Source organism: Pelophylax lessonae (assembly GCF_965119305.1).
Source record: "Pelophylax lessonae genome assembly, chromosome: 4".
Taxonomy (NCBI): Eukaryota; Metazoa; Chordata; class Amphibia; order Anura; family Ranidae; genus Pelophylax; species Pelophylax lessonae.
The window spans coordinates 505127461-505140965 of NC_138771.1; the positions used below are offsets into that span (position 1 = coordinate 505127461).

The following is a 13505-nucleotide window of genomic DNA, read 5'->3' on the forward strand; positions in this document are numbered from 1 at the left end:
GACAGGTTAGTCTTAGATCAACATGTCGTTTTAAATGGACTTTGAATAAGAGACTAACAAATTAAACTCTAACTCTAGCTAACACTGTAAGGCAGCCCATATATTATGCTTTTTTTTTTTTCCTTTCAACCAGTAGGTTGAATGAAAGAAAATGCCACGATTTCCCCATCCACAAATTCGATGTGGATGAAGGAATCCCTCCCGCTGCGGTATTGCATTCTGGACAGTGGGGAGCCTTCTGTGCCGTCATAGAGCCACAATCAGTGTTGTCAGTTATAGCCGGCACCACCGATGGTTCAGGAAAAACCTGATTTGCAGTACATCACAGCAATCAGGAGAGTTAATTCTAAGACATTTGGGTTATGCTCCTCTTCCACGCGATTATACACTGGCAGTCGTAGATAGCAAAACCTGACACGGCCCAGCATAACCCCTCCCAACATTGCCTCAACATTGCCTCAGTTTTGTCAGCAAACAATATTGGAGTGAAACCGGAGGACCAGTATCTTGTGATGTACGCCAAGATAGGGATTTTATAGGCAAGTCAAAAATCCCTTTTTCTTTTCTCAACAGACACAGGAGAAATATTTAGATAAATAAATAGATTACTGGGGCAATCCTGTATGGGGCAGGCAACAGCAGAAAATGGCTAACAGACCCAACAGTAATAATCCTCTCAACGTAATAAGAGGAGGAATACACGACAAGGCCCTTATAGGGCTACCTGTAGGTCTTTTTAACCAAGGACAGCATCCATAGAGGCCTAAACATTCACCTGGTAAAACTTAGTGAATGTATCAGCAGATAACCAGGTGGGGGCCTTACATACCTGGAAATCCTATTGTTGAAAAGCCCATGAAACACCAATACTTCTGGTAGAGTGAGCCCGTAGTGGATTTGGCATACTGGTAATGTTACACCAAATCGACCTAGCAATTGTGGATCGAGAGGAAGCCAGTCTTCTTCGGGAGCATTCAGCCACCAGAAAAGGTGAAAGATTGACAAATTGAGGCCATGGCTATGAGGTAGACTAGCACAGCGCTAGCCACGCCCAGGCAGTGTAAACTAATTTTCTTACAATGCTTTGGAGCAGGACAAAAAGGAAGGCAATACTATGGCCTTCACTCACCTGGACTAGTATGGAAAAAGGATACCTTAAAAAAAAAAAGCTACATTTTTCTGTTTGCAGGGTCCTTTAACACCAGCAGTCTAATGGTAAAGAAAGGGTCACATTTAAGTAAGGTCCACAGCAGTGACCACCCACTTTTTTGGGGAGTAGGTCTTGCATTAGGTATTACTGCACAAATTGCTTAGGGGGCACAGATACCATGACTGGATCATGGGCCCTGTCCTTGTACAGATCCTTTTCAGAATGAGAATGCAACAGAGAGGATGGTTTGAGCAGTTTCCAAGACCCCAACCCTGATACCTTAGGCCATGAAGGTTCCAGTAATGGCAGTTTTAGTTTCTTATGGACAACCTCTGTGATAGCAATCAATGTTGACTATTGAGATTGAGACATATGAAAGCCTTGGCATCCTCTTCAGAGAATTAATTGGCATTGCAGGATTTTTCTTCACTGGACCCTGCCTCCCAACCTAAGAAAGGGTAGGGGAAAGGGAGGGAAACCTAGACTTCTCACAGTTATCTCTCTGCAAATCTTTACAGATATCCTCCAGCTGTTCGAATACAATGGTAAAAGTACCTGAAAATTCCTCCTTGGACACAAGAGATCCCGAAGGATTTAAAAAAAAAAAAATAAATCAAGCATTAAAGCAAAAAAAGGGCTCTCTCGGCATTGGGGGGGGGGGGGGGGGCGGTCCATCACCTATGAACATTAGCGAAAATGGGGGCAACACTGGAAACGAGAAGAGGTAATGCTGAGCGGTGTCAAGCTTGCTTTTTGACAGCCTGCTGTCACCTGGAAGTGGAGCATAAACCAACAGTGTAAGAGTAAACTCTCCTCTGTCCTGTGATGTACAATTAAGAAAAAAAGCTGAAAAACCAAAAACCCCTGTAACTGCCACTTTTGCTGGACAGTTTGGAACGGTTACAGAAAGTGGAAAAATCTACTAATGGCAGGATAAACAGACAATAAAATATGTTCCAGAGGACTCAGAAAACAAAAACTAGTGTGTTAATGCTAGTGACAAACTGCATTATGGAGAGAATGTAATTTTTAGCCCACAGGTCTATTTTACAGGATGATATTTATAAAAGCAGTGAATGTAACTTTCACCAAATATTCACAGGTAGTAAATCAATCACAGTCATTTAAAATACTTGCGCCAGAAAGGTTCACCTGGAGTTAATGTTAGGTGAATGTCCGATCATTGCTTTAAAAATATACCCCTAAGTGTTGACACCTAAACATTTTATTTTTCAGCACAATGTTGTAACTTTTTTCTTTTTGAATAAAGCTTTATATTGTGGAAAAAAAAAACATTTTTAGCAATCTCTTTCAGTATGAAAAAAACTGAAAAGAGAATATTTTCAGCAAAGGCTTCTGTGGACTTCTATTTTAAGATCCAAATACACAGAAACCAAAACACAGACATACGGGGCAATAAAATGTGTTAATTGGCTATAAAATATCCAGCAGGGACAGAGGCAGTACTGGGGAACAGATAGACATTACCACTTTTGTGATGGTCCGTTAGGTGGCTGTGGTCATCTGGATGGAAGTACTCATAGCAGGAAGTACCCAAAAGCTCCTGAGGAAGGTACCCTAAAATAGCAGTGGCTCTGAAAAATACACAAGGTGGATGAGTAAAGTAATTACAAAGCTTGTCATTTTCAATTATCGCTTGCAAAGGATAGCTAGGCATCGAGGGAGTTAGTAAATCCCTGTTACACGTTTGCTTTTTGCATCAGCAGAATCTCAATTTAAAAAAAAAACAGAACCAAATAAGTTTCAGAAATCTGACATAATGAAGGTAGTAAAATATGTTTTACTTCCTTAGAAGGGAAGGATGGAACACAACAAAATCCAGCCAAATATTTTATTCCTAGTTTTGGCTGATGTTTTCTATTTGATAGGATGTTAGACATAAGGGAGAGTAAGGGGCTCTAAGAAGGGGAGATTTTCCCTTTTTTACTGAATAGTCATCAAGACCGGAAGTGAGGGGATTGAAACATAAGAAAACCAAACGTAAGTGATCTCCAGTATATTCATCAATTCCAACCTGGTCCATCACCACCGTGACTACAGACATATGGTGTTATTTTAAAGTGGAATTCCAGCCAGAAGAGAGTCTCTATTAAAGTGGTTGTAAAGCCTCACGTTTTTTCACCTTAATGCATTCTATGCATTAAGGTGAAAAACCTCCTGTGCTGCCGCTTCCCCTAGTCCCCTCCCCCTTTTTCTTACCTGAGCCTGATCCGATCCAGCGATATGCATGACCGCAGCAGCTCCAGCCTCTGTCTCTCTCCTCATTGGACAGATTGAAAGCAGCAGGAGCCATTGGCTGCCACTGCTGTCAATCACAGTGAGATGGGAGCGGGGCCGAGTCCCGCTGTCTGTGTCAATGGACGCAGCAGCAGGACTCAGGAACGAGCCCACATGGGTGCCCCCATGGAAAGTGGATTTCTGATGGGGTACCCATTGAAGAGAAGTGGCCTGGAGCCCCGGCAGGACGACCTAGAAGAGGATCGGGACTGCTCTGTGCACAAAGCACAAAGCAGGTAAGTATAGGCACGAGGGTTTACAACCATTTTACACTTTTGCTGCCATGGGAGTTCCAACTAAGAATATTTCTACTTCTGGATCTGTTGTCAGGCAGGAGGTGAAATCTCCTCAATTTGGACTAACCCTTTCCTAACTCAAAAATGAGGCCATCTTCGGCTAGAGTTCTACTCTAAATTAAAAGTACATTTTCATTAAAATATAGGAAGGAAAGGGAGAAGCATTGATTGAGAGTCCTTACCGTTGATCCACATAAACAAATTTACCATCCATGGTGTAACGTGTGACAAACTCAGTGGGCTTGACTTTAATGTCGGCAGGGCTCTGCGGCATGATGGATGGGTGGAGCCTCCCAACGGCCACGAGGCAGCTGAAATTGTAGGGCTCTTTCTCAGAGTCACTGTCTTCTTTCATACCTACTTCGCTGGATAGGCAGTTGCGAAGGTAGCCCGTGCAGTGGATGGCACAATACCGCCGATGTTCTGCAAAGTAAAAAAAAAGGTCAGAAGCAGGGTACACGGTTTAGTGGCAATCATTTATTAAAGTGGCCCTTTTCAACCAGGAATCCAGCAGAATTTGCTAGGGTTCCCTGAGCAGTGATCAAAGGTGGATTTACCTCCTGATAAAGCCTGCATAGTGTTCTTACCAGGCACTTTGCAGGCATCATGCATAGTGCCAGCCAGTGGATCCCTCCTTTCCTTTTATAGGGAAGGAAATAAGAATACTAATGACCTTTCTAGTGGTCTATGTGTGTGGCATTCTTCTTACTTACCATTAATGTAAGGGACAGGCTTCCCTTTGACTCTATATTGTAAGAGGGTACTCTTCTCACTGACCAACAATGTAAGGGAGACCTCCCAATAAGCACAAACGTAAGGGAATGCTTCTCCCAGTGAACACTAATGTAAGGGGATCGTTCTTCCAATGAGCACCAAAGTAAGTAGAACCTCTACCAACAAGCATCAGTGTAAGGGGTACTTTTTCCTAATAAGTACCAATGTAAAGGAGACCTTCTCCCAATGAGCACCATCAGGGCTGCTGTTAAAAATGATGGGGCCTCATACAGCCTACCTGACAAGGCTCCACCCTTCTCCCCCATAGAAAAGCAAAATTATATTTTCGCTAAAAATACACTACAATCAATATTAGTGGACAAAAGCACAACATGACTTACAAAAGTACTGCTAAAGCTAAAAAATAAAACAGTATTGAGTTAATAAAGCTCTGTGTGTTAATGAGGTCATGGAGCCTGTGGCCTGTACAGTGTGAATTTGTGGTTTAGGTGGCTGGAGTCCTCTGGAGGTGTGTGTAAGTAGCCTATGTTATGCTATGGGGACAGAGCAGCTGTACGAACAAAGCCCCAGGTCCGAATTTGTCAGTAATGTGGGTCCAGGTGTATGGTCCGAGCGCAGACAGTGTGCATTTGGGTCCACTCACCCAAGCCTGTACACCTGTCAATCTAGGACCTGCGGCTGTGTTCATACAGCTGCTTCGCCCCTAAAGAGTAATAGGCAGCTCCAGCCACACAAACAAACCACTTATTCACATGACTAGAGTATCTGTGTAAATTAGCCCTTTGAGCTTGTTCATATGCGAGGTTGGAGGGTGGTAAAATCCCACAATTGAGCTGTCCTTTTACCGCTCCCTAACTGCTTCTCCCCTTTAGCGGCAGATGCAGCGGCTGGGGGTGTACACATTCCACACCCGCTTCACAGCCGGGGCAGGAACTATACCCTCTGAACATGACACATTTAAATGAATGCGTGTGGCGTGCTAGTGCGGAGTTGAAGGGGTTAAAGCAGGCAGTGAAGCAGCGATACAACACCTCCTTACTGCCTGTCAAATACACTCTGGTGACGAGCCAAAATAGTCCAAAATGCGGATCGTTCCTCAAAGAGCAAAGCATGTGTGACTGAGCTCCTACTTTTATTTTTTAAACACTTTTGAAATTTTTTAAACAGCCCTGTTGGGGGGGGGGGGGGGTCGTGGTCTTTGGTGAAATATCAGGGGTCTTAGCAGAAACCTCATGTCTCACTTTTGAGACAGAAAATACTGAGGATTCCTCAATCTATTTACCAGTAGCCTCGTGAATGAACAGGAGAACCACTCTACAGAGGCTTCCTGTTCATTCACAAATGGAAGCATAGTAAAGACAGTTTACATTGCTTCAGTTATTAATAAAAAACCGAGTGATTGGTACCATTCCTTCACTGTGTTCATTCAGGAAGTGAAGAGGCCAGTAAATATGACATTTAACACTGCCCATCCCCCTCTCTGTCCTAAAACCAGATCCCCTAATCCTCCTGTGCCCTGCAGCAGAAGCAACCAGGAAGAGGGAGAGGAATAGAAGCTGTCAGCTCCGTAATTGGGGCAAACAGGAGGATCAGAGCAATGGCAAGGGGGATGATCTCGGTGGTAAAAAGGGGGAGGGGCTCAGATAATGGAACCGATACCCCTGTGGCTCCCACTGCAGCAGCTGAAAGCCAGAGAGCGGAGCAAAGAGAAGCTGACTGCACTCCATTTGCCACAGAAAGATCACTTTCAGTGATAAGGCGGTACAGTCAGTCCTCCTCCTCGTTAGGTGCCCTTTGTTGAACTTACAGGACCTGGGCCCTGTACAGGAGGGTTGGTTGTACTACCTTAGCAGCCCTGAGCACCATGTAAGGGGGATCTTCCCCCAATAGGCACTAATTTAGGAAGACCTTCCCCCAATGAGAACCAATGTAAGGGGAGACCTTCCCCCCATGAACACCAATAAACAAGCTAATGCACATAAAATTTTTAGTAGGGGTTTTCTGAACGATGACATTTATTTCAAGGGTACCTTAATGGTAAAAAGTTTGAGAAAGGCATAAAACACCACAACTTTTTTGTTGTTTTGGATAGAGTAGGGGAAGCTTAAACCCCACGTCAGTTTATCTTTCTTTTTTTCTGTCCCAGAGACACAGCAGGAATTGAACGTTAATCTTACCAAAGTGAAGGGAAATTCTACTAAGACAACTGTCGCCTAAACAGGTGTCCCCCAACTAGAAATTTCCCTCACCCCGTTACCTCACCTACTCCCAGTTGTAAAAGTTTGAATTCCCATTAAGGAGCATGGTCGCCTGGAAAATAGAGAGGTGAATCTCCCAAGCAGGGTCATAGACAGCAATAAGAATAAAAAAAACAGAAGTTATAATCCTTACCCATAGCTGGAAAGAAGCACAAACTGTGTGTGCCATATGTCCACATCCTAACAAATCATGTACAACTATCCAAAGAATATGTAGTCATGGACTTTGTGTGGACATATAGTGGGGAAAATGATTATTTTATCCCCTGCGGATTTTGTAAGTTTGCCCACTTACAAAAACATTACGGTAAGTGTCTATAATTTATATCATAGGTGTGTTTTACATGATGGAGACAGAATATAGGCAATAAATCCAGAAAAAAAACACACGATACAAATGTTTTAAATTGAGTTGCAGTTCAGTGAGTAAAATAGGTATTTGATCTTCAAACAAAACATGACTTAGTACTTGGTGGAAAAACCCTTGTTGGCAAGCACAGATTTAAGATGTTTCTTGTAGTTGGCTACCAGGTTTGCACACATCTCAGGAGGGATTTTGGTCAACTCTTTTTTACAGATCTTCTCTAAATCCTTAGGGTTTCTTGAGTGTCACTTGGCAACTCAAAATGTCAGCTCCCTCCATAAATTTTCTATAGGATTAAGATCTGGAGACTGACTAGGCCACTTCATGACCTTAATGTGATTCTTCTTGAGCCACTCCTTTGTTGCCTTGGCAGTATGTTTTTGGTCATTGCCATGTTGGAGTCCCCATCTACGACCTATCTTCGGTGTTCTGGCTAAGGGAAGAAGGTTCTCATCCAAGATTTTATAATGCATGGCCCCGTCCATTGGCCCCTTAATGCGGCAAAGTCAGCCTGTACCCTTAGCAGAGAAACAACCCCAAAGCATAATGTGTTCCACCTCCGTGTTTGACTGTAGGGATGGTGTTCTTAGGGTCATAGTCAGTATTTTTTTTCCCAAACACAACAAGTCCAGTTAATGCCAAAGAGGTCAATTTTGGTCTTATCTGACCACAGCACTTTCTCCTAATCCTTCTCTGAATCATTTAGATGTTCATTGGAAAACTTCAGATGGGCCTGTACATGTGCCTTCTTGAGGAGGGGGACTTTGCGGGCGTTGCAGAATTTCAATCCATGGCGGCTTAATGTGTTACCAATAATTTGTTTGGTGACTGTGGTCCCAACTGCCTTGAGATCATTCACAAGCTCCTCCAGTGTCGTTCTGGCCTGATCACTCACTTTTATCATGATCATCCTATTCTTTGAGCGAAATCTTGCATGGAGCTCCAGACCGAGGGTGATTAAAGGTTATTTTGTATTTCTTTAATTTGCAAATAATCGCTGCAACAGTGGTCTCCTTCTCACCAAGCTTCTTGCTGATGGTCTTGTAGCCCATTCCAGCCTTGTGCAGGTCTACAATCTTGTCCTGGATGTCCTTTTTGGTCTTGCCCATGATGGAGAGGTTTGAATGGAAGAAAGAATCTGTGGACAGGTGTCTTTTATAAACATAATGAGTTGTCCTTTGAGGCACCTTGTTAAATTGACAGGGCTTATCTGTGTACCACATCAGCACATCCTGTAGCCAGTCTGTGGGAGCCAGAATTATTGTTGGTTGGTAGGGGATCAAATATATATTTTAAAGAAAGAATAAAAGCAGTGCCAAAAATGGTGACAAAAACATCCAATAACAGTCCAACAATGTCCATAAATGGTATAAAGGAAGGAGTGCAGAAGTAAGATCCCAGACACCAATGGTGAATTCAGATGGAGCAAGCACCCAGCCGTGATGATTACACTAACTGCTTACCAGATGGTGATCATATAAGGCGTTGTACAAACTCTGACAGCTCCACCAAGAAACATATATGCCACAGGATGAGCTCTAAATTGACTCTTCAATAAGCTCCAATATACCTTATCCTCAGGAGGTTTAAAATTTTGTCAGGTTATTTGAAAACGATTTTCAGATTCCATGACTTCCTGTTTATTGACTCTCAGCATTCACTTCCTGTATATTGACTCTCAGCATTCACTTCCTGTATATTGACTCTCAGCATTCACTTCCTGTATATTGACTCTCAGCATTCACTTCCTGTGAAGTGAATGCTGGAAGTGAATGCTGAGAGCCAATATACAGAAAGTGAATGCTGAGAGTCAATATACAGGACGTCATGGAATCTGAAAATCGTTTTCAAATAACCTGACAAAATTTTAAACCTCCTGAGGATAAGGTATATTGGAGCTTATTGAAGAGTCAATTTGGAGCTTATCCTGTGGCATATATTTTCTTGGTGGAGCTGTCTGAGTTTGTACAACGCCTTATATGATCACCATCTGGTAAGCAGTTAGTGTATTTATCACGGCTGGGTGCTTGCTCCATCTGAATTCACCATTGGTGTCTGGGATCTTACTTCTGCACTCCATCCTTTATACCATTTATGGACATTGTTGGACTGTTATTGGATGTTTTTATCACCATTTTTGGCGCTGCTTTTATTCTTTTTTTATGTCTACAAGCTTTTAATTTTTTAGCTGGCTGCCTTATTAATTTAATTACTATTTATACATATATATTCATATATTTTTATGTATTTATATATTTATGTATTCAACTATTTATTAGTCTAAGCGCAGATATCACCCCCCTTTTTTAAATATATATTTTACTCACTGAAATGCAACTCAATTTATAAAATTTGTATCTGTGTTTTTTCTGGATTTTTGATTGATATTCTGTTTCTATCATTTAAAATACACCTATGATAATTATAGACTCTTCATTTCATTGTAAGTAGGCAAACTTACAAAATCTGAAGATGATCAAATATTTTCTTCCCCACTGTATGAAAGAGGAACTAAGTAACATAAAACAACTTTATTATGTACCATTAAAATTCTATTACACAAAATTAAAAATTACTCTCCACATAGGGTTTCAGGCTGGAATAAGGGTACAGGCTGGATTAATGTAAACTGTGATTGTTTCTAAAAAAGTTATCAAGAGCCCCTCCTTTAGAATATATGTGCCTTGACTACTGTGACTACCATGCTGTCTTTATGGTGACTTACTCACATTGGGTCTGGATGGTTCCCTTTCAGGAAGTTGGTCTTTTTTTTAGGATTATGTGTACAAGACCATTGGCTGTTTACTGAATGTAATACTAAAAAATAACCGCGCTAAAAACACTAAAAATGAAGGTATACAGCTGCAGCTAGAAGTGGGAAACACCTAAGTACATAAATAATAATATAGCTGCGCTAATTGTGATAAATATATATGTCAGTGAGACATAATGAATGTTAAATAATACATATGTGCAATAATGTGTCAAACATATAGTCAATTCCAATGAAGAAAATAAATAAAGATAAAAAAGGTGCAACAAAAGCTGCAACTAAAATCCAGTGCTCACAACAATTAAGTGTGTTCACAGCTATATTGATTATAGCTCAAAAAATCAATATAAGTGCACAATAAAGAAAGGAAATTAAAGTCCAAAACAAATGTGAAGAGTATATATTCAGTGTAGAGAAAGGGATATGAAATCCTCCACCACAGCTGTATTGAATCTTCCTCCGCAGTGCATCCGTTAGACAGACAAGCTCATATGCTTACCAGAAGATGGTAGAAAGTATGTCTTTCAATATTATCCTTAATGGAACCAGATAATAAGCCACCACAGTACAGACAGACCACAGATCACCACAGTATAGCAGATCGATAATGGATGAAGTATCCTTCAAAGGGTAACTCAGGCAATATAGGACACAATAAATATTTATATATACTCAATAGAGTATATTCTTTGTGCCCAGGAAGGCTAGGGGGTGGGGTGAAATTGTTAAAATCTAAGGGGAAGCAGCTGCTATAATGTGTGTAGGATTAATTGAAATGGATAAACCCCAAGCTGATTGGGATTAAATAGCGCTTTCTAATAGGAGCTAGGAACAGGGAATTATAGGTTAAGACAATAAATATTCATAGAGCTAAATGTCACCAATAAGATATATCATTAAGATCAGTAAAATTCATAAATAGTACCAATAAAATACATTATTAAGAAATAGTATACCCAATAAATATCATAAAAATTAAGATCACAAAAAACAAGTCAAATAAGTGTCATAAGGTGCATAATGGTGCAAAATTAAGTCCAATAAAGAGGGGGATACCGCTCTCCACGCTACAGACTTCACGATAGCGGGCGCGGCTTTATTTTTAACTGTAATATACGTGTTATTTTGATCTCTATTTTGGAAATAAACCTTCTTAAACAGTACTTTACCATCTGGAGCCATTTATTTTTCCCTAACCGGATCTTGAGGACATCGCCTGTCTAGGAAGGGATCTCGGTCGGTGAGGGATAAGCCCAGCAGGTACCGCATCTGAGGCCAGGAGGGCCATCAAGCTTTACTGGTCTTTGTGCTGTAAGGTAACTCAGACCCACTACATCTGGTAAGCTTACATCTTACCTATCCTAGAATCACTCATTCGGCTATTGGACCATAGGAGGATCCAGCACGGAACACCAGCACTTTTCTTTGCACTGCAGTGTAATCAACTTTCACTAAGTCACTTATGAACTCTTTATTGGACTTAATTTTGCACCATTATGCACCTTATAACACTTATTTGACTGGTTTTTTGTGATCTTAATTTTTATGATATTTATTGGGTATACTATTTCTTAATAATGTATTTTATTGGTACTATTTATGAATTTTACTGATCTTAATGATATATCTTATTGGTGACATTTAGCTCTATGAATATTTATTGTCTTAAACCTATAATTCCCTGTTCCTAGCTCCTATTAGCAAGTGCTATTTAATCCCAATCAGCTTGGGGTTTATCCATTTCAATATAGGACACACAACGGCTTCCACCGCCATAGAAGAGTCCAGTCTGGGAATCAGCGGCACGTTAAGGTCACCCCCTAGGATCAGGTTAGTGGTTCCAAAGGAATTCCAACTGGGCTTCCACGGTCGAGATGAAGTGCAATTGTTCCTCAGAGTTAGACTCAAAAGAGTCATGCAAGCATTGGGATAATTTAATGGACAGCCTGTTCCTTCCACCTCTCCTTCGCCGATGATCAGAGTGCGATGATACTCAGCAAAAAACAAAGGAAGAAGGATCTAGTGCTTTCAGTTTAAATACTTTATTCGGGAAGTTGGTCATTTTTTTTAAGATTATGTGTACAAGACCATTGGCTGTTTACTGAATGTACCCTCCTTTTCCATCCAAGAGGCAGTGGCTTCACCTTGGCTTACTCATTTGCACCTCTATGGGCAATATACACATGCTATGAATCCCTGTCTACCCTATTGGTTGATGTTACTCTATTAAAGATTAGGAGTGGGTTCCAGTGTATGTATTCTGCCACATGTGCTCCTGAAGAAGGATTCCTGAAGTGTGTCGAGTCCACATGTGAACTGTTATCAGAATCTTTGCATGTTGTGAACCCCTATGTGGAGAGTAATTTTTAATGTTGTGTAATAGATTTTTGATGGTACATAATAAAGTTGTTTTTATAGTACTCAGTTACTCTTCTATGTGTCTGCACAAAGTCAATGACACATATTCTCTTCATAGTTGTAAATTATAATCCTTCCCCCACTCAATCTAAGACACAAAAACTGCTTTATGTGTTGGAGCGATGCAGTAACATCCTAATGCACCACGCCAACCGATGTACACTGCGGTGCACTGACAGAAATGGAGCATTCACCTGTTTTTGTGCATTGTGGTGCATTGACAGCCCAGTCATTTTGAATGGGTTGTCCTAACACAACAAACAGAATGGTGAGCGTTAACGCACAATGGACCCTTAGATTCATTTTAAACTTGACAGTGGGAAGAGACTGTTGCCTTTAGTAACATAAGAACTACCTTTTTTCTTGGCTCCGGGAAGGAATTCCTCCTCTTTGTTGGACACGCGGCCTGTCCTTATGCGACAGAAGAACGACCGCCGGGAACCCCAATGGAGACGGGAAGAGCCAGCCTGAAAGTGTGTGTGCACTTGCAAACCAGCTTTCAAAACAGTTTAATAAGACTGAATCAGTTCAAAAGATGACGTCTGGATTAATGAGGAAAGACATTTAGTTTTATTATAGCAAGGAGCGACAGATGATGAGTCCACAGGCAGACAGCATCAAACTTGAAAGCGTGTGAAAATTTTACAACAAAAGTTTGTTGTTTTTTTTTCTTTTTTAAAGATCAAAGCTGAACTCCAAGAAAAGCAAATAATGTTTAAATACAAGAGTCATGTGTGATTTTACTTGAATCTTGGTTTGCTTTGTGTATTTCCTCCAGACCTGTGCAGTAATCCAGTGTGAAACTTTCCATCTGTGCAGGAGCTTCCTGTGATAAAGACCTGTCACTGCTGCTCTCCCTCCTTGTGCAGGGTGACTGGTCTTGTCTACGTCCCCTTTTGTAGTTTTCCGCAGGCAGCCTGTAGTGGGTGGAGCCTGCTGAGCCTCTCCCACAGCTCTGCTCTCTGCACAGACTATGTACAGCACAGTGATGATGTCATTGCTGCTTTTACAAGGAAATATCCAGACTTGTAAAGGAATTTGGTAAACACAAAGTGGATTTAGATCTATGCTGGCTACCGAGGAACAAATTAAAATGAAGGTTTTTGTGCCCAGAGTTCAGCTTTACCTTTGACAGCTAAAAGAAGCTCCACAAAGCACCAAATACATCTAAAATGGCCATATATCATGTCATAACGCCAAGGTCATTTCAGAA

The 13505-nt window shown here is 41.2% G+C and overlaps 1 protein-coding gene across 1 annotated transcript in view; it reads right to left on the reverse strand.

Annotated features, from left to right (window-relative positions):
* BMAL2 (basic helix-loop-helix ARNT like 2) overlaps positions 1 to 13505 on the reverse strand; it is a 121122-nt gene that overhangs the window by 16228 nt on the left and 91389 nt on the right. The window contains exons 8-10 of the mRNA XM_082252928.1: positions 12648 to 12788; positions 3927 to 4167; positions 2639 to 2745 (exon numbers count right to left, since the gene is read on the reverse strand). Of these exons, the coding sequence (XP_082109054.1) occupies positions 2639 to 2745; positions 3927 to 4167; positions 12648 to 12788 (489 nt within the window). The remainder of the gene's footprint in view (positions 1 to 2638; positions 2746 to 3926; positions 4168 to 12647; positions 12789 to 13505) is intronic.